Consider the following 25002-nt stretch of genomic DNA (forward strand, 5'->3'; position numbering starts at 1 on the left):
GTCAATACGCCTTGTCCATTGCTGTTCTGGTCAGTGTTTATTGGCTTATTTCACCGTAGAGCCTCTAGCCCTGCTCATTATACCTTATTATACCTACCTTTCAGTTCCACCACCCACACATGCGATGACATCACCTGGTTTCAATGATGTTTCTAGAGACAATATCTCTCTCATCATCACTCAATGCCTAGGTTTACCTCCACTGTATTCACATCGCCCCCGGAAACCTCCTTTTACTCTCTGTTCCGGACGTTCTAGACGACCAATTCTCATAGCTTTTAGCCGTACCCTTAGCCCTGCAGTGCCTAGCTACACTCCTATTCCCCAGGTGCTCTCTTTTGATGACTTCTGTAACCGTAATAGCCTTGGTTTCATGCATGTTAATATTAGAAGCCTCCTCCCTAAGTTTGTTTTATTCACTGCTTTAGCACACTCTGCCAATCCGGATGTTCTAGCCATGTCTGAGTCCTGGCTTAGGAAGACCATCAAAAACTCAGAAATCTCCATCCCTAACTACAACATTCATTTTCAGACAAGATAGAATGGCCAAAGGGGGCGGTGTTGCAATCTACTGCAGAGTTCTGTCCTACTATCCAGGTCTGTACCCAAACAATTTGAGCTTCTACTTTTAAAAATCCACCTCACTAAAAACAAGTCTCTCACTGTTGCCGCCTGCTATACACCACCCTCTGCCCCCAGCTGTGCTCTGGACACCATATGTGGACTGATTGACCCCCATCTATCTTCAGAGCTCGTGCTGCTAGGTGGCCTAAACTGGAACATGCTTAACACCCCAGCCATCCTACAATCTAAGATTGATGCCCTCAATTTCACACAAAATATAAATGAACCTACCAGGTACCACCCCGTAGCCGTAAACATGGGCACCCTCATATATATCATCCTAACCAACTTGCCCTCCAAATACACCTCTGCTGATTTCAACCAAGTTCTCAGCGATCACTGCCTCCACTCATCACTGTCAAATGCTCCCTGAAACACTTCAGCGAGCAGGCCTTTCTAATCGACCTGGCCCGGGTATCCTGGAAGGATATTGACCTCATCCTGTCAGTAGAGGATGCCTGTTTTTTTTTTAAATGCCTTACTCACCATCTTAAATAAGCATGCCCCATTCAAGAAATGTAGAACCAGGAGAACTTGGTTCTCTCCAGACCTGACTGCCCTTAACCAACACAAAAACATCCTATGGCGTTCTGCATTAGCATCGAACAGCCCCCGTGATATGCAACTTTTCAGGGAAGAAACCAATATACACAGGCAATTAGAAAAACCAAGGCTAGCTTTTTCAAGCAGACATTTGCTTCCTGCAACACAAACTCAAAAACGTTCTGGGACACTATAAAGTCCATGGAGAATAAGAACACCTCCTCCCAGCTGCCCACTGCACTGAGGATAGGAGACACTGTCACTACCGATAAATCCACTATAATTGAGAGTTTCAACAAGCATTTTTCTACGGATGGCCATGCTTTCCACCTGGCTACCCCTACCCCGGTCAACAGCACTGCACCCCCCACAGCAACTCGCCCAAGCCTTCCCCATTTCTCCTTCTCCCAAATCCAGTCAGCTGATGTTCTGAAAGACATCTGAGATTCCCAAAGATTGGAAAGCAGCTACGGTCATCTCCCTTTGACACTCTTGACTCAAACTGCTACAGACCTATATCTATCCTACCCTGCCTTTCTAAGGTCTTCGAAAGCCAAGTCAACAAACAGATTACCGACCATTTTGAATCCCACCGCACCTTCTCCGCTATGCAATCTGGATTCAGAGCTGGTCATGGGTGCACCTCAGCCACGCTCAAGGTCCTAAATGATATCTTAACCGCCATCGATAAGAAACAATACTGTGCAGCCATATTCATCGACCTGGCCAAGGCTTTTGACTCTGTCAATCACCACATCCTCATCGGCAGACTCGATAGACTTGGTTTCTCAAATGATTGCTTCGCCTGGTTCACCAACTACTTCTCTGATAGAGTTCAGTGTGTCAAATCGAAGGGCCTGTTGTCCGGGCCTCTGACAGTCTCTATGGGGGTGCCACAGGGTTCAATTCTTGGGCCGACTCTCTTCTCTGTATACATCAATGATGTCGCTCTTGCTGCTGGTGAATCTCTGATCCACCTCTACGCAGACGACACCATTCTGTATATATCTGGCCCTTCTTTGGACACTGTGTTAACAACCCTCTAGACAAGCTTCAATGGCATACAACTCTCCTTCCGTGGCCTCCAACTGCTCTTAAATACAAGTAAAACTAAATGCATGCTCTTCAACCGATCGCTGCCTGCACCTGCCCGCCCGTCCAACATCACTACTCTGGACGGTTCTGACTTAGAATATGTGGACAACTACAAATACCTAGGTGTCTGGTTAGACTGTAAACTCTCCTTCCAGACTCGCATCAAACATCTCCAATCCAAAGTTAAATTTAGAATTGGCTTCCTATTTCGCAAACAAAGCATCCTTCACTCATGCTGCCAAACATACCCTCGTAAAACTGACCATCCTACCGATCCTCGACTTCCGTGATGTCATTTACAAAATAGCCTCCAATACCCTACTCAATAAATTGGATGCAGTCTATCACAGTGCCATCCGTTTTGTCACCAAAGCCCCATATACTACCCACCACTGCGACCTGTACGCTCTCGTTGGCTGGCGCTCGCTTCATACTCGTCGCCAAACCCACTGGCTCCAGGTCATCTACAAGAACCTGCTCGGTAAAGTCCCCCCTTATCTCAGCTCGCCGGTCACCATAGCAGCACCCACCTGTAGCACGTACTCCAGCAGGTATATCTCTCTGGTCACCCCAAAAATCAATTCTTCCTTTGGCCGCCTCTCCTTCCATTTCTTCTGCCAATGACTGGAACGAACTACAAAAATCTCTGAAACTTGAAACACTTATCTCCCTCACTAGCTTTAAGCACCAGCTGTCAGAGCAGCTCACAGATTACTGCACCTGTGCATAGCCCATTTATAATTTAGCCCAAACAACTACCTCTTCCCCTACTGTATTTATTTATTTTTCTCCTTTGCACCCCATGATTTCTATCTCTACTTTGCACATTCTTCCACTGCAAATCTACCACTCCAGTGTTTTACTTGCTATATTGTATTTACTTTGCCACCATGGCCTTTTTTTTGCCTTTACCTCCCTTATCTCACCTCATTTGCTCACATTGTATATAGACTTATTTTTCTACTGTATTATTGACTTTGTGTTTGTTATACTCCATGTGTAACTCTGTGTTGTTGTATGTGTCGAACTGCTTTGCTTTATCTTGGCCAGGTTGCAATTGTAAATGAGAACTTGTTCTCAAATTGCCTACCTGGTTAAATAAAGGTGAAATAAATCAAAATAATAATAAAAAAACACAGCTCCCCACACTGCAGAACAGGCGAGAGCAGGTTGCAGTACATCTGGTGAAGGACATGCACACTCTTGACCATCCACTGAATGACCTGCTCCCTCCAAAAAGAGGTAACTGCACCATCTCCTGAGAAACAGCCATGAACTGTCCTGTATAACTGTCCGTACGAACTGCCGCTCTACCCACTGCCATCAGACTGTATAATACCTCTAGCAGTTAAATGGTTCTCCCAAAAATTATATTTTTAAAAATCACTTTTTAATACTTAAATTACCATCATGAAAAATGTCCTGTAGTTTTTTCAATTGTTCAATATTCTATTTATGTCACGTATTATGTGTTATGTATTTTAAATGAGTGTTTTGAAATTATTAGTAATGTAAATTCTGTGAGCAAGAATAAATCAACTCAAACTCAAACTCATGTTCAGGTATGTTGGCCACGCCCACTAATTGGCCAAACCTGATCTTAATGAGTGCTTGTTTCCTTTGAAATGGGCTCTGTTTGAATAGACAAACATTAACAGCTTTGTACGAGTTGAAAAAATACACGGCATGCTAACTCCATCCTGGTGATGCAGTAGACTAATCCCATGGATGGAGAGCAGAAGATCATAGGTTCAACGCCATGCCACAATACAAAATACATATTTTTATGATTAATGCCTAAACAAATTAATTTCCATGTGTCCTATCGGTGCTTGAGTTTGAAAACAAACTAAGATAGCAGTGTTATTAAAAGTATTTTTGAAACATGTTCTCGGAACATTATTTAAATACATTCAACTAATTTATAATTTCAGTTCTCAGAAAGTTCATAAAACCGTTTGCATTAAAAATATCTTATGGCTTGAATCCCGCTAACGGGATCGATATGACAACAGTCAGTGAAAGTATAGGGCGCCAAATTCAAAACAACAGAAATCTCATAATTAAAATTCCTCAAACATAGAAGTATTTTACACCATTTTAAAGATAAACTTGTTGTTAATCCCACCACAGTGTCCGATTTCAAAAAGGCTTTGCGACGAAAGCACAGCAAACGATTATGTTAGGTCTGCACCTAGTCACAGAAAAACACAGCCATTTTTTCAGCCAAAGAGGAGTCACAAAAAGCAGAAATAGGGAGAAAATGTATCACTAACCTTTGATGATCTTCATCAGATGACACTCATAGTACTTCATGTTACACAATACATGTATGTTTTGTTCGATAAAGTTCATATTTATATCCAAAAATCTGAGTTTACATTGGCGCGTTATGTTCAGTAGTTCCAAAACATCCGGTGATTTTGCAGAGAGCCACATAAATTTACAGAAATACTCAATAAAACATTGATAAAAGATACAACTATTATGCATGAAATTATAGATACACTTCTCCTTAATGCCATTGCTGTGACAGATTTAAAAAAAGCTTTACCGAAAAAGCACACCATGCAATAATCTGAGTACAGTGCTCAGACAACAAAAACAAGCCATACAGTTATCCGCACTCCTCACATGCCGTTTGGTGTACGTTTTTTTTATTGGTGAGATGAAACTGCCAAAACTCTGAAAGGGAAAGGGGGATACCTAGTCAGTTGTACAACTGAAAGCATTCAACTGAAATGTGTCTTCCGCATTTAACCCAACCCCTCCGTATCAGAGCGATGCGGTGGGCTGTCTTAATTGACATCCACGTCATCGGACAGTGGGTTAACTACCTTGCTCAGGGGCAGAATGACAGATGTTTACCTTGTCAGCTCGGGGATTTGATCTAGCGACCTTCCGGTTACTGGCCCAACGCTCCGACATATTATTGTATGTCAGAATTGCAACACAAAATGTGTTCAAGCCTAAAATGTTAGTCCGTAATCGTATCATGGTGTTTGTATGGTCACAGAAGAAATTTTGCATTTATGAATCAAGTTTCACACGCATGGAATTTTTTTACAATCCTAATGATATGTACGTTCAACCTTTTGGCAGCTATCTGGCTCCATAAAAAAGTTCTGTGACTTTCAATGTGTTGAGTGGATGAAGAAGCAACTATTTTGACCAGTCAGAAAATTGCTAAAGACTTGGTTCAAAACTAATTGGACAATATGGAAAAATGCACTTACTGTACTGTGAGTCCCATTATGTACTGTATATTTAGGATAAGTGGTATGGCTTGAAATTTGAGTGAATACACAGGCATACACGTGACGAAGTGATAGAAACCAATGTTAATTATTGCAATCGTATTAAAGACTACTGTAACGGATGTCGTCTGGAGATAGAGAGGAGGACCAAGGTGCAGCGTGGTAAGTGTTCATGTCTTTTTTAATAAAACAAACTGAACACTGAAATACAAAACAATAAAGTGAACGAACGAAAACCGAAACAGTACCGTGTGGACCAAACACTCACACAGGAAAACAAACACCCACAAATCAAAAGTGAAACCCAGGCTACCTAAGTATGATTCTCAATCAGGGACAACAATTGACAGCTGCCTGTGATTGAGAACCATACTAGGCCGAACACAAAAACCAACATAGAAAAACAAACAGACTGCCCACCCCAACTCACGCCCTGACCATGCTAAAACGAAGACAAAAACAAAGGAACTAAAGTCAGAACGTGACAACTACGCTTTTGCATGTTTTATTAGGGTATTATAGTACTCCTACAATGTAATAGAATCTATAAAGTATTATTCTAGGAGGTTTCACCTTTAACACTATTATTTGACTAGCCAATGCTGCGTCAACAAATAGAATGGCACACAACACGCTCCGTTGTCTGTGAGTCACAAGGTTATTCAGGGGTGAAACACATTTATCATTCTAGTATTCATCGACTTTCCATAGACTTAGAGCATTGGCCTAGCATGCTAAATACATTGCAAGAAAGGTGTTGCTTTGGCCATGTAGATTTACACACTTCTTAAGGAAGCCTTCATCCACTGAGGGACATCACTCTACTAGGAAAGGTGTCACTTGAAGCCCACTGTTAGTAAACCTAACTGTGATTGGCCTAGGGGGGGTGAAGAGTGAAAGGATGTTAGGATGAGGATTAAAGCCACATGAAACAGCATGGTGGAGAGTTTCAATCAGCTACAAGCATTTGTAGGGAGAGGAAATGTCCATGGCCGTTGTATTTAAAAGTGCTAGAACCAAACACCTTGTCTTTCACCACAGATTTCCACTCATGGGCCCCGTCCAGGCAAAGACATCTAGGGAGTTGTTTGTCTGACAGAGTAAGTCTAGGCAAACATCACACCTGAGGGAAGTTACTGAGTGATAGCAACAGCTTCAGGCAGAGCTTGGAAAGCTGTCTCAAGGTGTGTTCCAGAAGTCAGGTCAATTATTCTCAAGAGTCAAGAGGTGAGCTATTGGGATCGGGGCATGTTGTTTTCTCCAAGTGTCCTCAGCTGTACAACTCCCCGGTGTGGAAATGATGAACAACATGGAATGTGTGATATGGCTTAATCAATGGTTTGAGTGATGCTCCATTTAAACGGGATAGTGTGTGTGCACGCGTGCGTGTGTGTCTGACAAATAATGAATCTGTTTCAACTTTATTAATCCAGCATGTTAGGAAGTTGTCTGAATAAGAAAAAAAATTCTGGATTTTCTTTACAGCTGTGAGATCACACTTATATTAAACAGTCTGTCCCTCGTTCACTGGCTCTAAGTCTCATATTTGAAATTATTCTCCCATGGACATCAATGCATGACTAAGTGACAAAGTGAAAAAGTCAAACATTTGGAAATGATCAACTATGACCATCCCAACAGGGATCAATGGCCCAGCTAACAGTGATAAGCGTTCAAATCTACAAAAAAAGACCCACAGTCTGAGCTAGAAAAGCAAGGACATGGAAATGTGGCTGTTAAAGGTTAGAATGATTTATTTTGGCACCCAAATAAATGGAACTAGAACAACCGGAGCCATCACCATCAGAACCTCTCCCATTGTTCTAACAATCCCAGTATTCCGGTATCCATTCTCTGAACTCGGTTTAGGGACAGAAAAACTGGAGCAGCACTTTGTTGTTCCGTCAGCAGTCCAAACTTCCTTATCGCCACCATTCCCATTGATAACATTGTTGGCTGTCTGCAGAATTGATGACGGCCCCCGTCAACTGACAAGGGAGTTTACTCATCAAACCTTGATAATTCAAGTTCCAGGGAGTGTCACAATTACAAGAAACTTTGATGACGTGGCAGCAAGGTCTTAAGCACTGAGATTGCTGTCATCAAACTACACACACAGTACAGACATGTTGAGTACAGTGGCAGAATTTAACCACTGTTTTAAATGGAGGTGTTTGACTCAGAGAAACCCTGTGGACACCACTATCTAGTGACGTGTGTACTCAGCATACTGGCATCTGGGTCCGTTGAATCCTGCAGGGCAATCACAGAGCTACGACGAGTCCTCTTGACACTGGCCATCGTTAAAGGACTCTCCGGAACTGCAGACAGATGGGGGAGAGAGAAAAGTATTATATAAAAAAACGTTTAAAACTTTTGCCCTCAGAAAAGCCTCAATTCGTTAGGGAATGGACTCCCCAAGGTGTGGAAAGCGTTCCACAGGGACGCTGGCCCATGTTGACAACAATGCTTCCCAAAGTTGTGTCAAGTCGGCTGGATGTCCTTTGGGTTGTGGACCATCCTTGATACACACGGGAAACTGTTGAGCATGAAAAGCCCAGCAGCTTTTCAGTTCTTGACACAAACCAGTGTGCCTGGCACCTACAGTACTACCATTCCACTTTCAAAGGCACTTAAATCTTTTGTCTTGCCCATTCATCCTCTGACATGTCTCGATTGTTTCATGGCTTATATTTACTCAAATGTATGTCATACCAATAGAGCAATTTGAATTTGTGAGAGAGAGATTCAGTTTCAAAGTCTTTTACAGGGTTGCAGGTGTGATTGCAGGGAACAGTGAAAATCTCAGGCTCATGCAGGATTAAGTTAAATAAAATAATGAAAATGGTAATAAAAAACAATAGAAATTGAAATTACATTATAACTGTAGCAGTGTTGAATAAATAAATGTCCATTGGGTTGGAGGCAGAGTAAAGACTGTTGAGGGGGTGGTCTGGAAAACCCAAACACATACCTATAAATAGTAAAACCAGTGGTTTCCCAGAGCTGTATATATTTTTTTGCTCTGAGAAAGCTGGACTGCAGTATGTAGACCTTGCCAAGTTGCTCTGTAATGATTATTTAAATTACTTTTCTCTCGTCTCCTGTCTTTGTATTGGATTTTTTGGGGGGGGGAGATTTCAAGGTCTTTATACTGAAATTTTGAAGAGCATTTATCAAATGCATGTGTCAACAATGGAAGTGTACAGTTGCTTATTTCAAAAGTATGTATGTCAGAACGCATTCGGCATCATGGCTGCAAGGATGAGGATTCTTGATGGAAACGCAGACTCAGTTCTTTGTGTGCACTGTGAACCAAAGTACTTTGTACTAAAATGTAGAGTTTTAATCTTGTTAATAAAATAAAACCTGATTCTGGTATGTATCAGTGTGCAATAAATTTGATTAGATTGAACTACACCACAAATAGAAGAAAGGCTGTAAAGTCTGTGGCACACAGCTCTTCTGTACGTTGTCAGCACTTGATCAAAATGTTACAGGCTTTGGTTTTTCCATTTGTTTTAATTCAATTTGAGTTATTAGGATCCCCATTATCCAACGCCAATGGCGACAGCTCGTCTAACTGGGGTCTGATGTATAACAAAAAAGACATTACAGACAAAATACTTTACAATTTACATACATTTAAAAACATGTAGTGTGTGTGCACATCTCAGTTACACATACATGTCAGTACATACACACAACAAGTAGGTCACATGGGGGAGAGGTGTTGTGCCGTGAGGTGTTGCTTTATTTGTTTTTTGAAATCAGGTTTGCTGTTCACTTGCGCTATATTATATGGAAGGGAGTCCCATGCAGTCATAGCTCTGTATAATACTTTACATTTCCTTGAATTTGTTCTGGACCTGGGGACTGTGAAAAGACCCCTGGTGGCGTGTGTGTGTGTGTGTGTGTGTGTGTGTGTGTGTGTGTGTGTGTGTGTGTGTGTGTGTGTGTGTGTGTGTGTGTGTGTGTGTGTGTGTGTGTGTGTGTGTGTGTGTGTGTGTGTTGACTAGGCAAACAATTTGGAATTGCCAACACGATTTTCTTATGAAAACAAGAAGTGGCACAGTCAGTCTTTCCTCAACTCAAGAGAGTGGCATGCATAGTATTAATGTTAACTCCCTTATACTTTGCTTGAAAAAATGAAAAACAAATACCCTACTATCTAACACCACGCTCACTAAAATCAAACATTTAATAAAAACCACCCTACTCCACTACTGAAATCTATTTAGTCCTACCTCAGGCCAGCACTTAACACACCCTGTAACTCTTCTGACATCAAGTCCCGCACAGCCATACTTAGCCAAATACTTATTTTTCACCATCATTTGCAAATAAATTCATTAAAAATCCTACAATGTGATTTTCTGGATTTTTTCTCTCTCATTTTGTCTGTCATAGTTGAAGTGTACCTATGATGAAAATTACAGGCCTCTCTCATCTTTTTAAGTGAGAGAACTTGCACAATTGGTGGCTGACTAAATACTTTTTTGCCCCACTGTACCTCTCTGCAGCTGCCAACACAACCTCAATTTTCGTCGACTTGCGTTCCTTCCCTGCAGTGCAGTTGATAACCATTGCAAAGTTGGTTTATCCCTCTGTACTGGCACATATCTACTACTCATTCTACTCCTCTCTGGATCCCTCCCCCTTGACCCATCTTCCTCTACTTTCTTCACTGTCTCAGCATACCACAACTTCTGCACTACTCTAACCCTGGTAACCTCAACCTGCCTCTCTCACACGGGACATGTCTGACCCCAGCTCCATGGGCACTGCTACAATTCACACATACCACTACTTCCCCGATGTTACACATTCCTTTTTCTCACACCCTTCTACACACTTCTCACACGTAGGAACCTCCCACCTACACACTGCTGCCACATGCCTATAAGCTTGACACCTGTAACAACGTAATGTATTCGGCACAAAAGCTCGTACAGGATAACTTATATATCCTAACATCACTTTGTCGGGCAAAGACAACATCAAAACTCAAAAGAACAGATGACTCATGTTTCACCACTCACGCCACTCTGTCTGAGTCTCACCAAACGACGAGCATCACAAACACTGGAAATCTTCCCCAGTTGGTCAAATTTCACATTTACCGCTACCCCAGTAATCACTGCTTTCAATTGTGCCATTATCTTGAGAGCAAAACAATTCACATCTCTTGCCCCCATTCGTTTAACATGGAGTGCCTGCTCCCTCTGACCAGCAGAAACAAGAACAATTATCACAAGACCACTTCTGATTACCCTCACCGATTCCACAGCACCCAACTCTGTTTTCACCCACCCTGAAACCACAAATGGATCAGTCAAAAGGCAAGGGTCCACTTTTTCCAAAAACCTCACTCCTACTATCACAGACTCATCTTTATCCTGACCCTCGGTGCAAGCCTCAGGCTCCGAGAAATTCACCACACCTACCACCTCCGATTGTTCGCCCTCATTCACTTCAATTTCTCCTCCTGTCTTCAGTTCACTCTGCTTACACTTTCTAGCATTCTTCTTTAACAAACCATCTCCCTTTTTTCCGACATTTTTAACCAACTCAAGCTGACCCTCCCTCTCTCTATCTCTATCTCTAAGACCTCTTCTGCCTTTCTTTTCCCCTCCATTCCTTCTCCGTATTCCAAGTATACGTCTCCTTATAATAATACTGCATTTCCCGTGACATACATCTTGTTCTTGCCTTCTCAAGGGACACCATTTTACCGGCTCTCACAATTTCCGTACAATCAGCATGTAGCGCTCAACAGTGCATCCCAATTGTAAAGTAGCTGCTTCGTCTTGATGGTCTTCTTTATCAATAGCTGCCGCGACGCTTTTCCATTTAAAACAAGCGCGCTCTTCCATCAACCATTTGAGCCAGCCCCGAGCACCACAAAACACAGGGCTTTTATAGGAAATTACAGCCAATCCCCAGCTACCTGTCTGATTAGCTAACTTGCTGCAAGGGCGTCTGATCACACTAGCCCCGCAACCCACTTATCCACCAATCCATCTTGTGACATAACGTTAACATTGCCACAAAGTTCAACGTTCTTAGCAACCAAGACACCATTTTTGAAACATGTACCTGAACCTGTCCCAGGTCATGACCCTAGCTTAAGGTCAAGGGTGAGCGATGGGCCTAGTAACGCCAATTATCTGCTTATGTGAGAATAGCATTACATGCCAGTGTGCTCTTCTCTCTCTCACACTCACACACTGTGTGTGATGTAATGGGGGGTACTCAAAATGCGTACTCAGTGCTAGCCTACACTACCACCTGGTGGACATGGAATGTACCATAGATGGATTCAAAAGTGTTTTCTTTTTTTAATTATGAAAACACGTTCATAATTATCCTCAATCTCTAAACGTTGGGAGTTCAGGCTTTATTTGAAAAGTTTAAGGTTACTTTATCAATAGATCATTTCATCAATTTTGACCAGAGTAGGTGGCCAAGACTCAAACAGGTTTATTCACAGCTGTCCCCCAGTATGAGACCTTAATGAAGCAATAATACTGACTAAATTGAAGTGTCTTGAATTTTGTTTGCGTGTTCAAAAAAGTATTTTCAGTCAATAATATTTAATGGCTTTTAGAAAGTGCTCCCAACTTGTGTCAGGTTGTGTCTTTAGTTGTGTTTGTGTGTTCTACAGTCTTTTAAAGAGAGGGGTGACTAGGAGACAGGCAATGCCACATCCATAATGTTTTTATTTTTGGAAAAGCGTTTGACAAACATGCACCTTACATCGGACCATCTTGAAACTATCTCTGTAAAGCTAACTTTCATCAAGGTTTTATATGGTCTATAACTGGTGTGTGTGGCCAAAGAGCTCTATTTTCAACAAATGCAAATGCCTGGGGTCTGCTAAACGGCATCGGCGCTTGGTTTGGAACAGGTCCTATAGTCAGATGACATGAAAATAGAGCTCTTTGGCCACGCACACCAGTGGTGGGTTGTAAAAAAAACACAAAAACAAATACAAAAAAGGATTATATTTGTGTCTAAATTCAACTAGTAAAGTTTTATTTTGACATATATTGTGATTAAAGAAATAACTATGGGTGTGTATACTATTCAGGCTACCTGCAATCCTAAGGTACTGCGCCTTCTGATTACATTCGGAAAAAATGTCAAATGACAACTAAATGTGTTGTGACAGATGTTGATCATTACAACATTAAGATTTGATTGTCTATTTCAGACTGTAACATCCATAGCAGAGGGTGTTTTTTTGTTTTTCAGACAGCTTTTCCTTCTAAATGGCAATCCATGTTTTGACTTAAGACTTAAAACTCACAGATTTTTGCTAATGTGTTCAGTCTCCCCAAAACGCTTGTCCATTTCATGTAACATCCATATACACTACATGGCTGAAAGTATGTAGACACCTGCTCGTCAAACATCTCATTCGAAAATCATGGCCATTAATATGGAGTTGGTACAAACCATCAACCAAAGCCAAAAGTGCTTAAATTTTTGCGCCAGGAGTGGCATAGAGTCACTCAACATCAAATGTGAAAGATTGGTGGAGAGCGGGCCAAGATGCATGAAAGCTGGGATTGAAAATCAGGGTTATTCCACCAACTATTGATTTCTGAGCTCTTCCTAAGTTAAAACATTAGTATTGTGTTGTTTACAAATGAATATTAACTTATTTTCTTTGCATTATCCGAGTTCTGACAACACTGCATCTTTTTTGTTATTTTGACCAGTTCTGCAAATAAATGCTCTAAATGACAATATTTTTATCTAGAATTTGGGAGAAATGTCATCAGTAGTTTATAAAATAAAACAACATTTTTCATTTTACCCAATCACATACCTATAAATAGTAAAACCAGAAAAGCTGATAATTTTGCAGTGGTCTCTTAATTTTTTTCAGAGCTGTATATATTTTTTGCTCTGAGAAAGCTGGACTGTAAGTATATAGACATTGCCAGGTATGTTTATTTAAATTACTTTTGTCTCGTCTCTCCTGCCTTTGTACTGGAATTTTTTTGTGGGGGGTTTCAAGGTCTTTATACTGTAAATATGAATAGCATTTATCAAATGGATGTGTCAACAATGAAAGTGTACAGTTGCTTATGTTTTTCACATTGGATGTACCGGAGTTAAAATATTTATAAATGTAATGCATATGAAATGGAAAAGTAAAAAAAGAACAACAAGCATGTTAACCAAAGTAATTTGTTTGCAATGACACTTATTTTTATATATATATATAGACAGAAGGATTCCATTAATAGGCCTACACTCTTTCACTGAACCAAATATACAACCCTGGGGGTTCTTCTTAACTGAACCAACATTTGTTCCATAAAGAACCCCGTAAGATGCTATTTATGAATTATTGCTACTAATTAAAATAAAATATATATATATATAGCTAAGAATACAATATAATAAACATACACTACACGTACAAAGGTATGTGGACACCTGCTCGTTGGACATCTCATTCCAAAATCATTGGTATTAATATTGAGTTGGGGCCCCCTTTGCTGTTTTATTCGGTCGGGCACTGCTGGTCGGGCACTGCTGTTGAGCAATTAGGCCTGGCTCGCAATCAGCGTTCCAATTCATCCCGAAGGTGTTCGATGTGGTTGAGGTCAGGGCTCAGTGTAGGTCAGTCAAGTTCTTCCACACCAATCTCAACAAACTATTTCTGTATGGGCTTTGTGCACAGGGGCATTGTCATGCTGAATCAGAAAAGGGCCTTCCCCAAACTGTTGTCACAAAGTCGGACGCACAGAATCATCTAGAATGCTGTAGTGTTAAGATTTCCCTTCACTGGAACTAAGGGGCCTAGCCCAAACTATGAAAAACAGCCCCAGACCATTATTCCTCCTCCGCCAAACTTTACGCTTGGTATTGTGCATTGTGACCTTAGGCTTGTGTGTGTGGCTGCTCGGCCAAGTGAACCCATTCCATGAAGCTCCAGACGAACAGTTATTGTGCTGACATTGCTTCCAGAGGCAGTTTGGAACTCGGTAGTGAGTGTTGCAACTGAGGACAGACCATTTTTACACGCTACGCGTTTCATCACTCAGTGGTCTCCTTCTGTGAGCTTGTGTGGCCTACCACTTTGTGGTTGAGCAGTTGTTGCTCCTAGAAGTTTCAGCTCTAGCAGGGCAGATATTTGACGAACTGACTTGTTGGAAAGGTGGCATCCTATGACGGTGCCACATTGAAAGTCACTGAGCTCTTCAATATGGGTAGTTTTACTGCCAATGTTTGTCTATGGAGATTGTATGGCTGTGTGCTCGATTGTATACACCTGTCAGCAACGGATGTGGCTAATATGAAGGGGTGTGCACCACAGGAGGCTGTTGAGGGGAAGACAGCTCATAATAATGGCCGTAACGGAGGGACAGGATAGGGACTCTTTACTGAGCTCACAAACATAATGTTTAAGTTCAGAGTTCTCCTGCTTCAGGCTGCTCAGAGATCCTCTTATTCAGTTCAGAATTCTTAACTCCAATTTTCCTCTTTTCACAGACGCTCTCCATCTCCTCCTCAGTCTGTCTCAAAACGTTGTATCATCAGAGACTACATATCAGAACCCGCTTCATCAGTAGTAGCATAGATTCGATGGATAAACGAGGATAAAATAGCTATTATTGTTGGAACTTTAAAGGCAATCAAAAAAAACATTTCAGTGTCGTAAAAATGATCATGCGACTGAACCAATTCCGACACTTCCGGTTTCTGTCAACATCATTTACGCTAATTTCAGTAAATCCAAAAGTGTCAACGATAGATTGGTGAGTTGCTTGAACAAAGTAATCCACTTCAACAAGGAATGAAATCTCACAACTGCTAGACACAAGCAACAAATGAGCAACAATTGCACTCAATGGACGTATTGCCACGATGTGAGAAACAAATGCAAAGTGTCGCCTAATTTGCATCGCAACAATGCTAGTTTGCAACCACCATAGCTAGCTAACGTTAAATAGTAACAGTTAGGTTGTTACAGTCAGTAGCTTGTTATTGTAAGCGTTGTTAGATTTGACAGTAAGCAATGTTTGACATGGAATGTATGTTGCTCTTGGTTGGATAGCAACATAGCTAGTCATACAATATTTGAGTACCAGTTTACTAGTTAGCTAACTAGCTAGTAAAGAGCTAGCTACCAGTTTAGCTAATTTCACCAGTGCGTTGCTAGCGAAAGGTTAGCTAGCTAGTTGTCAACAGGAAATACAACACTTCACACATTTAGCGAAATACTTTAAGTGGTAATCTAGCTAGTCTGTTAACGTTGGTTTTGGTCAGATTAGAATGGAGAACCAACTTTGACCGTCCATTTTGTTTGTTGTCATTATCTAACGTAAGCTACTTAGCTCATTAACACGAGTTGCAAACTTGAGTTAAAGTGACTCTTAAGCCTAAATTCAAAATGTGGCTCCAGCAAAGACTAAAGGGCCTACCAGGTGTGCTGTCAAGCAGCTGGGCTAGAAGAATGCTCATTGGACTGCTGGTTTTCCTAATCTTCTACTGGTATCTTAGCTCAGAGGGCGCTTTGAGGTTGTTTAGTGGCTCAGGCCAATCTGGGGGGCCTGCCGGACAATGCCTCCAGACTGAGATCCACAGGTGGAAGTCACTGGTGGACCGGGGGGAGGGAATCTACAGCACTCCCCAGGAGAAAGCGGTCACACCTTTTGTCTCAGGTAACGGCCATTTCCTGGTGGACATTGACTCCAACAGACTGTGGGTGGCCTCGTCCTCCCAGCCCGGCTCGGCCCCTGTCCACCAGACTGAGTATTCGCCCATAGTGGGTGTCCACCTCCCTGGGAAGCGGGCCGAGGCGAGTGCAACCATGCTCTGGTTCCGCAAAGGGGCTGTCCTGTCCGTCCACTGTGTCCTCCCGGGGGATAGCTCCGGGTCAGCCCGTGACTGCCTCACCGTCCGAGAGGAGTTCATTGCCCACCGCAGCCGGCCCAACGTCTACCTCCAGAGGATCCACGTCAACAACCCCTCGGAGCGGGCCGCCACCCTGGAGGTTTCCACTGAACCGTCCTTGTTCGGGAGCAAGTTCTCAGCCAGCGTGGAGAAGGTGGAGGACAAAGAGGTGGTGCTGTCGTCGGGCCGCGTGGTTCTACCGGAGAAGAACCAGATATTGCTGGTGGTGGTGGCCACCAAGAAGCTGGGCAGCCGCATCCAGGTGGCGGCCAAGTCGGAGTACGCAGAAAGTGTGCTGTCTGTGGTGTGGACGTCGGAGCCCATTGAGTCGACCAAGTTGCAGGAGACCTTCACTAGGCTTAGAGAGGGGGCCAAGAAAGAGCTGGGCGAGCTGCTGAGGGCTAACATAGAAGATCTGGTCCAGGACCACCAACAGGCCTGGATGGACCTCTTCATCTCTGGTAAGTAAAAGTCAACGCTGAGATGCCATGTCTTTTCTCTTTACAGTGCAAATACTGTGATATTTAGTATGTGAGTTTTCTCGTAGACTGTACAGGACAAAACAATTAATGGATGGGTCGTTCCATTTGATTTCAATCACTTTGACTGCACACCTTTTGATTTGAATACACATTTTGTTAAGCAGGCTTTTATATAAAAATTGACTTTTTAATTCTTTAACGTCAATTATCAAAAAATGCGTAAACGTCATTTTCAAGTATATTGTTTTTTAGACCCTATTTACACCATCTAAGGTGTTTGTGTTGTGCCCACCATCGGTTGAGACTAAGCTTACCCGGCTGCGTCTCGTAATATACAGCAGCATCGTACAGTGAAATATCAGAAGCAATTCACTTTCATTGGAAGGAAAGCGAGAGAAGCAGACTGGGCTGGGGGGAACCGTTGAGCAATGTGAGCATGGTCGAGGGAGCTGAGTAGGGTGGGACTAAAGTTGGCAATAGATTAACTTTATGCAAATTCTCTACGGTATTGTGGCGCAAGTGACCAGTCGAAGCTCACCATGGCTTCCAAACCCTACTGGATTGGCTGACAATGGCTATTGATACCTAGCACTACCAAGCTTGTTTGCTAGCACCCACATGAGGGTGAAGCTAACGTGGCTAAGCGAGTATCGCTTGTATAGTTCAAACTAGGGTTGAAACTTTCTGGTAAATTTCCAGCATCCCGGAGTTACCTCTTCACTGTTGACGTTGAGACTGGTGTTTTGCAGGTACTATTTAAGCAGCCAGTTGAAGACTTGTGAGGTGTCTGTTTCTCAAACTAGACAATCTAATGTACTTGTCCTCTTGCTCAGTTGTGCACTGGGGCCTCCCACTTTTTCTGGTTAAAGCCAGTTTGTGTTCTGTGAAGGGAGTAGTACATAGCGTTGTATGAGATCTTCAGTTTCTTGGCAATTTCTCACATGGAATAGCCTTAATTTCTCAGAACAAGAATAGACTGATGAATTTCAGAAAAAAAGTTAGTTGTTTCTGGCCATTTTGAGCCTGTAATCAATCGAACCCACAAATGCTGATGCTCCAGACTCTCAACTAGTCAAAAAAAAATGCCAGTTTTACTGCTTCTTTAATCAGGACAACAGTTTTCAGCTGGGTTTTCTAATGCTCAATTAGCCTTTTAAAATGATCAACTTGGATTAGCTAGCACAACGTGCCATTGGAACACAGGAGTGATGGGTGCTGATAATGGGCCTCTGTACGCCTATGTAGATATTTCAATAAAAATCTGCCGTTTCCAGTGATTTCCAACATTTTTATTTATTTTATTTAACCTATTTAACTGATGTTATTTTAATGGACAATTCAAAGTGACCCCAAACGTTTGAATGACAGTGTACATTTAAAAAAGTGTTTTTAGAGCATTTACGTTAATGTTATTTAAACTTATTATTTAACTTTTTTTCCAAAAAATGATAAAATACTTTGGCAACCCTGTTTTGGAAGCTTGTAAATTATATGAAACTCAACCTTTTATATTTTCCAGTAATGAAGACATGGATGCTTTATGGTAGGGTGGGGTATGCAAAATGGGTCAACTTTGAGCACCTCTATCCTAAATGTTGTGGCATTCAGGTCCCAAAAATTACTCGGACCACTTCTAACATGGGAAACTATGTATAGGATTTTTTGTTCAAATCAAAAGGGGTGCGGTCAAAAAGAGATTGAAATCAAATGTAACGACTCAGATGATATTAACACAATCCAGTATTTACAAAAATACAAGCATTCTATCTGATCATGATGAATGACTAACTAATGAATTATGTAGTTCTAGATCAAATGACTATGTAGCCATTTTCTGTTTCCAAATCTACTGTGCGTGTCTCCTGCAGGGGTGGAGATGCGTAAGATCACTGACGCGCATACGCCATCCAGCGCCACGGTCAACACCACACTCTACTACGTCCTCTCGGCCTCGCCGGCACCCCTGCTAGACCGCCGCCTGGGCCCTGAAGAACGCGCCCGCCTGGAATCCAGCCTCAACTACGCCGACCACTGCTTTAGTGGGCATGCCACCATGCATGCCGATAACCTGTGGCCGGAGCGGGTCAGCAGTGTGGCCCAAGTCCTGCAGCTGGTCACCCTGTGGACCCTCACCCTGCAGAAGAGGGGTTGCAAGGTGCTTGTGGCGGCAGGTGCCCATGGCGTCATGCAGGGTGCCGTACTCAGCTTCGGAGGCCTCTCCTTCAACGAAAACCACCTGCAGTTCCAGGCGGACCCGGACGTGCTGCACAACAGCTATGCGCTGCGAGGCATCCACTACAACCAGGACCTGATCAACCTGGCTGTGCTTCTGGACGCCGAGGGTAAGCCCTTCCTGCACGTGTCGGTCAAACCCTTCCTGCATGTGTCGGTCAAGCCCCAGGAGAAACCCGTAGCGCTGTACGCCTGCGAGGCGGGCTGCCTCAACGAGCCGGTGGAGCTGACGTCGTCAATGGTAGAGTCCAAGGGCCACGTGTTCCCGGTGATGGTGACGCAGCCCATCACACCACTGCTCTACATATCCACGGACCTGCGCCACCTGCAGGACCTGCGGCACACACTGCACCTCAAAGCCATCCTGGCACACGAGGAGCACATGGCCAAGCAGGACCCGGGCCTGCCCTTCCTCTTTTGGTTCGGCGTGGCTTCTCTCATCACCCTCTTCCACCTCTTCCTCTTCAAACTCATCTACAATGAGTACTGCGGCCCCAGCGCCAAGCCCCTCTTCAGGAGCAAGGTATAATAACACAAACACAACAAACTGCTTTGAACTGATGAACAAAAAAACTGTCCAAATTGTGCTCTTCTCGCTTAGTTTTTTGTGTGTGGTGGAGAATTCCCTTTCACTTTCATTCCTCTTCGGGTGTCTTTCTCTGTCTCAGCAGGGACATAGTTTGGATGTGTGCTTGGGATGTTTTTTGGAGTGGATTTGCATAATTGCTGTGCTCAGCCTCGCCCTTTTTTTCTGCTGTCTTCCGTACAAACAATTTATTTGGTGATTTCTCATTCTGTGTGAAATGAATCAGTTTGTGAAGACATTTGACGACAAATGCTCTAATCGGAAAGTAAGGCACAATTTATTTTGCAATTCATAGCCTATTAGGAATACATTCTAACATTCAAATTTTATTTGAAAACTTCTGTCATTGAACGCACCAGTGTTAGTCCTCATTTAAAGTGGTGGACCATCCCAGTTCTGTTTCTCAACATTTCACTACATGCAGTAATGCAAGTTGTTTTAATCCATCGATTTCCAAACCCTTACATATATTTCCAAATGTAGCCTATAGCATTTCCCGTCTGTGTGAAAGCAAACAAATATTTTTTTCCCCCAACCATAAGCCTCTAGTGTAGCTAATGTATGTTGTTTAAGATGAGTTCACCCTCTTTTTAATCCCTATACGGGTGCCTTGAAGTCTCTTCTCAATCAACAATGGTGTAAATGTGGGTTTCCAATCTTTTCAGTTCTGTTCGCTGCTATTGTAGCCTAGTTACTACCACCTCAATTTGATACACGGCATACTAATTTCGAGAGGTTTAAAGTACACTGAACAAAAATATGAACATGTTTCATGAGCTAAAATTTAAGGTCCCAGAAATGTTCAATACTCACAAAAAGCTAATTTTTCTCAGTGTTGTGCACAAATTTGTTTACGGCCCTGTTAGTGAGCATTTATTCTTTGCCAAGATAATCTATCCACCTGACAGGTGTGGCATATCAAGAAGCTGATTAAACAGCATGATCGTTACGTAGGTGCACCTTGTGCTGGGGACAATAAAATGTGCAGTTTTGTTAAACAACACAATGCCACAGACCTCGAGTTTTGAGGGAGCATGCAACTGGCATGCGGACTGCAGGAATGTCCAACAGAGCTGTTGCCAGAGAATTTAATGTTAATTTCTCTACCATAAGCGTTGTTTTAGAGAATTTGTCAGTACGTCCAACCGGTCTCACAACCGCAGACCACGTGTAACCACGCCAGCCCAAGACCTCCACGTCCGGTTTCTTCACCTGTGGGATCGTCTGGGGGTGTGCTGAGTAGTATTTCTACATGTAATAAAGCCCTTTTGTGGGGAAAAACTCATTCTGATTGGCTATACCTGGCTCCCCAGTGGGTGGGCCCTATGCTCTCCCAGGCCCACCCATGGCTGTGCACTTGCCCAGTCATGTGAAATCCAAAGATTAGGGCCTAATTAATGTATATCAATTGACTGATTTCCTTATATGAACTGTAACTCAGGAAAATCTTTCAAATTGTTGTATTTTGCGTTCATATTTTTGTTCAGTATAGGCTAGGCTAAGGAACTGTCTGTGCTATGTCTCAAAATTAGAAAGAGACACCAAAACTGGAACACAAACGGGTCCAACGTGGTGGTACGAACTAGTCCGGCAATTATCCGAAAGCTTCTTGATGCCTGTCTCCAATCATGTACAAATACCCATCTATCTACAGCATTGGTTGCAAAATTAGATGTCTCTGTTTTATAATAATGGGCATTACAAAGGAGGAACATTTCTACTGTAAGTGGTTGTCTTTGATTAGTTTTGACTGCCAGTAAATCCCTTTCACCATGTTACATTGTTTTGATTGGGCTGTTGTTTTGGATGATGGTTTCTATTGATTCACTCTGACTAAATTAAGAAATTAAATTGACAGAAGGACTTGGTTCTCGCTGATATTTAGAGAGCTTGCTGTTTCTCATACGTATGTGTGGATAGGTATTTGGCCTATCCCCAACCGATTCCTAGCCGCTAGCTCCTATGCTCTTGTGGTCTTGACGACGGCCAATGCAATGTTGGAGTAGCTTAACATTGTTTTCTAATGTGCCAGGTGGAATTGCTGCCATATTTCTTACACCTTTCCAATCCTCTCAGATCTCCACATTTGCTCAGGGGGTAGAAGCCCTGGTTTAAATTAGCTCTATTGTCGATTTGGGATTGGAGCGTCAGCCAGTAGGAGCTTGCTTCAGTAAACAGCCTTGCATTTCCTGTTTCCTCTTCCTGTTTGTAACCCTCCCCTTTAACCTCACCAGGTGACGAAGCCAAGTGAGGAAATGGAAGCTTAGGAAGCAGCCATGACATCACAGGTGCAGAGTAGCAGCCAGCGATGGCAGCATGAGACAAATTACATTTCCATAAAGTGTGTTACTGTTCATGTCATTGTTTGTCAATGATTTGTATTGAGATGGTCAACAATGTGTATTTGACTTTTGACATGTTGGAACTGAATTCAGAGAAACATGTTGAAGCTGAATTCAGAGAATGAAGCTCACCTCACCTAATGACCTCTTTCATTGGCAAGGCTAACGAAAGTCTGTCACTGTTTACAATGCTTCCATTTATTTTGGCTGGAAGACCCCCTCGGTTTGAACCAAGAATAGGGATTCTATTTAAATGGTTCTAGACATAGCTTTGTTTTGTTTCTACCATATGGAATTCTGAAAAATGTCAGTTATCCCTTCACCTTTTTTCAAGATGGTGGAAACCTAACCCAAGCTACACACATATATATTTTACCCTGCGATCATAACCAAGTGGGAAGGTGGTATTTACCGCATACGACTGGGGAAAATCCACTTGAATGCCCCTCCAACTGGTAATTACTAGAGGAAAACTTGTTTATCATCCCTGAGCTCCTACTTCTCCCACATGCTGACCTCTGACGTCACCTACAAAGGAAATGACCTCGATAACAGAATTTTCGGCAATTTAATCCAACAAAACATTATTTATAAAAAGCAATCTATTAATATTGTTTTTGAACACCATAATTTGATAAACTAAAAGTACAGCTATTAACGCTGTGGTTGACTCCGCTTGTTGGCCATTAGCCAATCTGCGTTTGTCAACGAGTTCAATGCATGTGAACACATCCAACTGGTATTTACGACTTCACAAGTGGTTATTATTGCAGCTTTACGAAATCATCTCCATTAAAAATGGATTGAGATGTAAACATTGACATTTAAATGAGCCATGGTTCTTTTAGTTGGTTTACTTAAATGGGTTTTGTAGCCTGTATGTTTCCAGTTTCCACTGCCACTTCACACTGTTCACTCTGACACATTAAACCAATAGAATTACATTTGGACATGTAGTAGATTTGTCTACTTCATATAGGCTACTCTTAACATTTAAATGTGTGGTTGCAGCACATTATGTTAATTGATCCACCATGATTTAGTGAAATAATGCACATTAACTTAATGTTGTTTAAATACTCCACAATTACTAGATAAGCTGAGTTTCTACAACTCTGATTTATTGTGAAGTGTGACTTAATTGTTTTCTTCAGTTTTTGTGTTTTTTTTTGCATTTATTGTTCATCTTTGTTTATATAGCATTTTTAAGGGCTTTTTTCGCATCAGTTATTTTGTTTGTAACTAACTACTGAGTGTGCCTTAACAAGTTTAATTTATTCTGATTACACCTAGAATTTGGTTGGATTGTATTTGAATATTGTATGATAATGTGATTTGGGGGAAAATATGTTGTAAGTTGATTTCAACTTGGATAAAGAATAAATGTATACAAAGAATTTGAATTAAGATGTAAATATGGTAAACAATTTCTGACAGTATACATTAACTTGTTTGTGAATTGAAAGTGAAATCTGTATTTCTAATCAGTTATTAGGCTCTATGCACGTGTGAAGGGGTTTTAATTATGCTTTTAATTAAATTGGTTTAATTACCAAAGGATGGTATATAGCTCTTAAACTACATGTTGTTTTCCACAAAATTGAATGTCCTTTGCGTTCTCTCACCCCACCAAAAATAAAATGATATCAAAGATGGTCAAAACCCACAAGGCTTAATTAGTAATGCAACATGGGGTTTAAATGCATGACAATATGTATTTCTCTGATTTTCCTTTTATTATGGAGCAGACACTGAATTAGGCAAATCAATAACTGCATTCTAGTTATAATTTCCCTTGGTCCCTTGTTCCATTATTCGGCACACTGTAATTTCCCCTTATTTCCCTTTTTATATAAGTATTCAAGAATAGATAAGCAAATATTCAAGGGTGGATGCAGCTGTCATTGAGACCCATATACAGCAAAAGCAATTACACACTATTCATTGAAGATGCAATATGCAGAAATCGCTTCTCCATTTCCTGGTTGCTGAAATTCTACTGGTTTTCCTAATTTCAGTGTGTGTGACAAAACAAAAAAGTATAGTGTAGAGAATCATTGTACCATTTACACCGCTATTTTCCATAACCAAAAAAGTTTTTTCAGCTGTTTGAAGCTGGATTACAAAACCGAAAGTAGAAGATGCAAAAACTAAACTTACGCACAGGAAGGATAGAAATATTGCACATAGAACATGTCTACTTCTTACAGTTGCTTTCATTGAGAATGACAGATGTATAAATCATCATTTTGATGTGAATTTGGTTGGGTTTCCCAAAAAGTTACATATTGCAGATTTACTTCCTCACTTCATGGAAACACAAATGTTCAACTAATTTAGGAGATTTTCTGATAAAGGAAAACACAAATCATTAAATAAGCAAGAAACTCAATAGCAGTCCATAGATTTGCATGCAGGTAAGATTATGCCCAGCAGTAGCCAACTTGTTACCTCAATGTATGTTGGAACGAAATATATTGAGTGTAATAACACGGGATATTTTAACTATCTTAATTTGATGGGAAATTGTTGATTAGCCCGTTTTGTAGATTGTCGTCAAAAATGTCAATATGAACATGTATTTCAAAGAGAAGCAAGATAAATTGAGTTAGAATTTAATGTATTACTTTTTTCTGTTGAAAAGCCTTGGGTGAAATGAGGTGAGAGACTTTATTGGCATGTATTCCTCCCTTTGCAGAAATTAAACCACACAATTATCCAACACACGTCACTAGTTGCATCCTATTTATAAGCCTCTGATATCAGGAACAAGCAATATTGCGGGGCCAAATGAGACATGTTTGTAATAATTGTTCACATAATGTCTGCCTTCTCTTTAAATTGCATCATAAAAATGTAGGACTACATCATAACTTTGATATCCGCATTTTACTTTCGGGACGACGAGTCCAAGTCATCTTTGG

At 41.6% G+C, this 25002-nt stretch overlaps 1 protein-coding gene and 1 long non-coding RNA gene across 2 annotated transcripts in view; both read left to right on the forward strand.

Moving 5' to 3' along the window:
- LOC149981256 (uncharacterized) overlaps window positions 1–25002 on the forward strand; it is a 376586-nt gene that overhangs the window by 193778 nt on the left and 157806 nt on the right. The gene's annotated exons all lie outside the window — the stretch shown is intronic.
- LOC110532242 (uncharacterized protein KIAA2013 homolog) lies at window positions 14868–23744 on the forward strand. Its single transcript, XM_021615964.3, has 3 exons — window positions 14868–16897; window positions 18787–19673; window positions 21971–23744. The coding sequence occupies exons 1-3, from the start codon at window positions 15934–15936 to the stop codon at window positions 22001–22003; spliced, it is 1884 nt and encodes a 627-aa protein (XP_021471639.1). The 5' UTR covers window positions 14868–15933; the 3' UTR covers window positions 22004–23744.

Source organism: Oncorhynchus mykiss, chromosome 9 (genome assembly GCF_057628025.1).
Source record: "Oncorhynchus mykiss isolate SJ-2025 chromosome 9, ASM5762802v1, whole genome shotgun sequence".
NCBI lineage: Eukaryota > Metazoa > Chordata > Actinopteri > Salmoniformes > Salmonidae > Oncorhynchus > Oncorhynchus mykiss.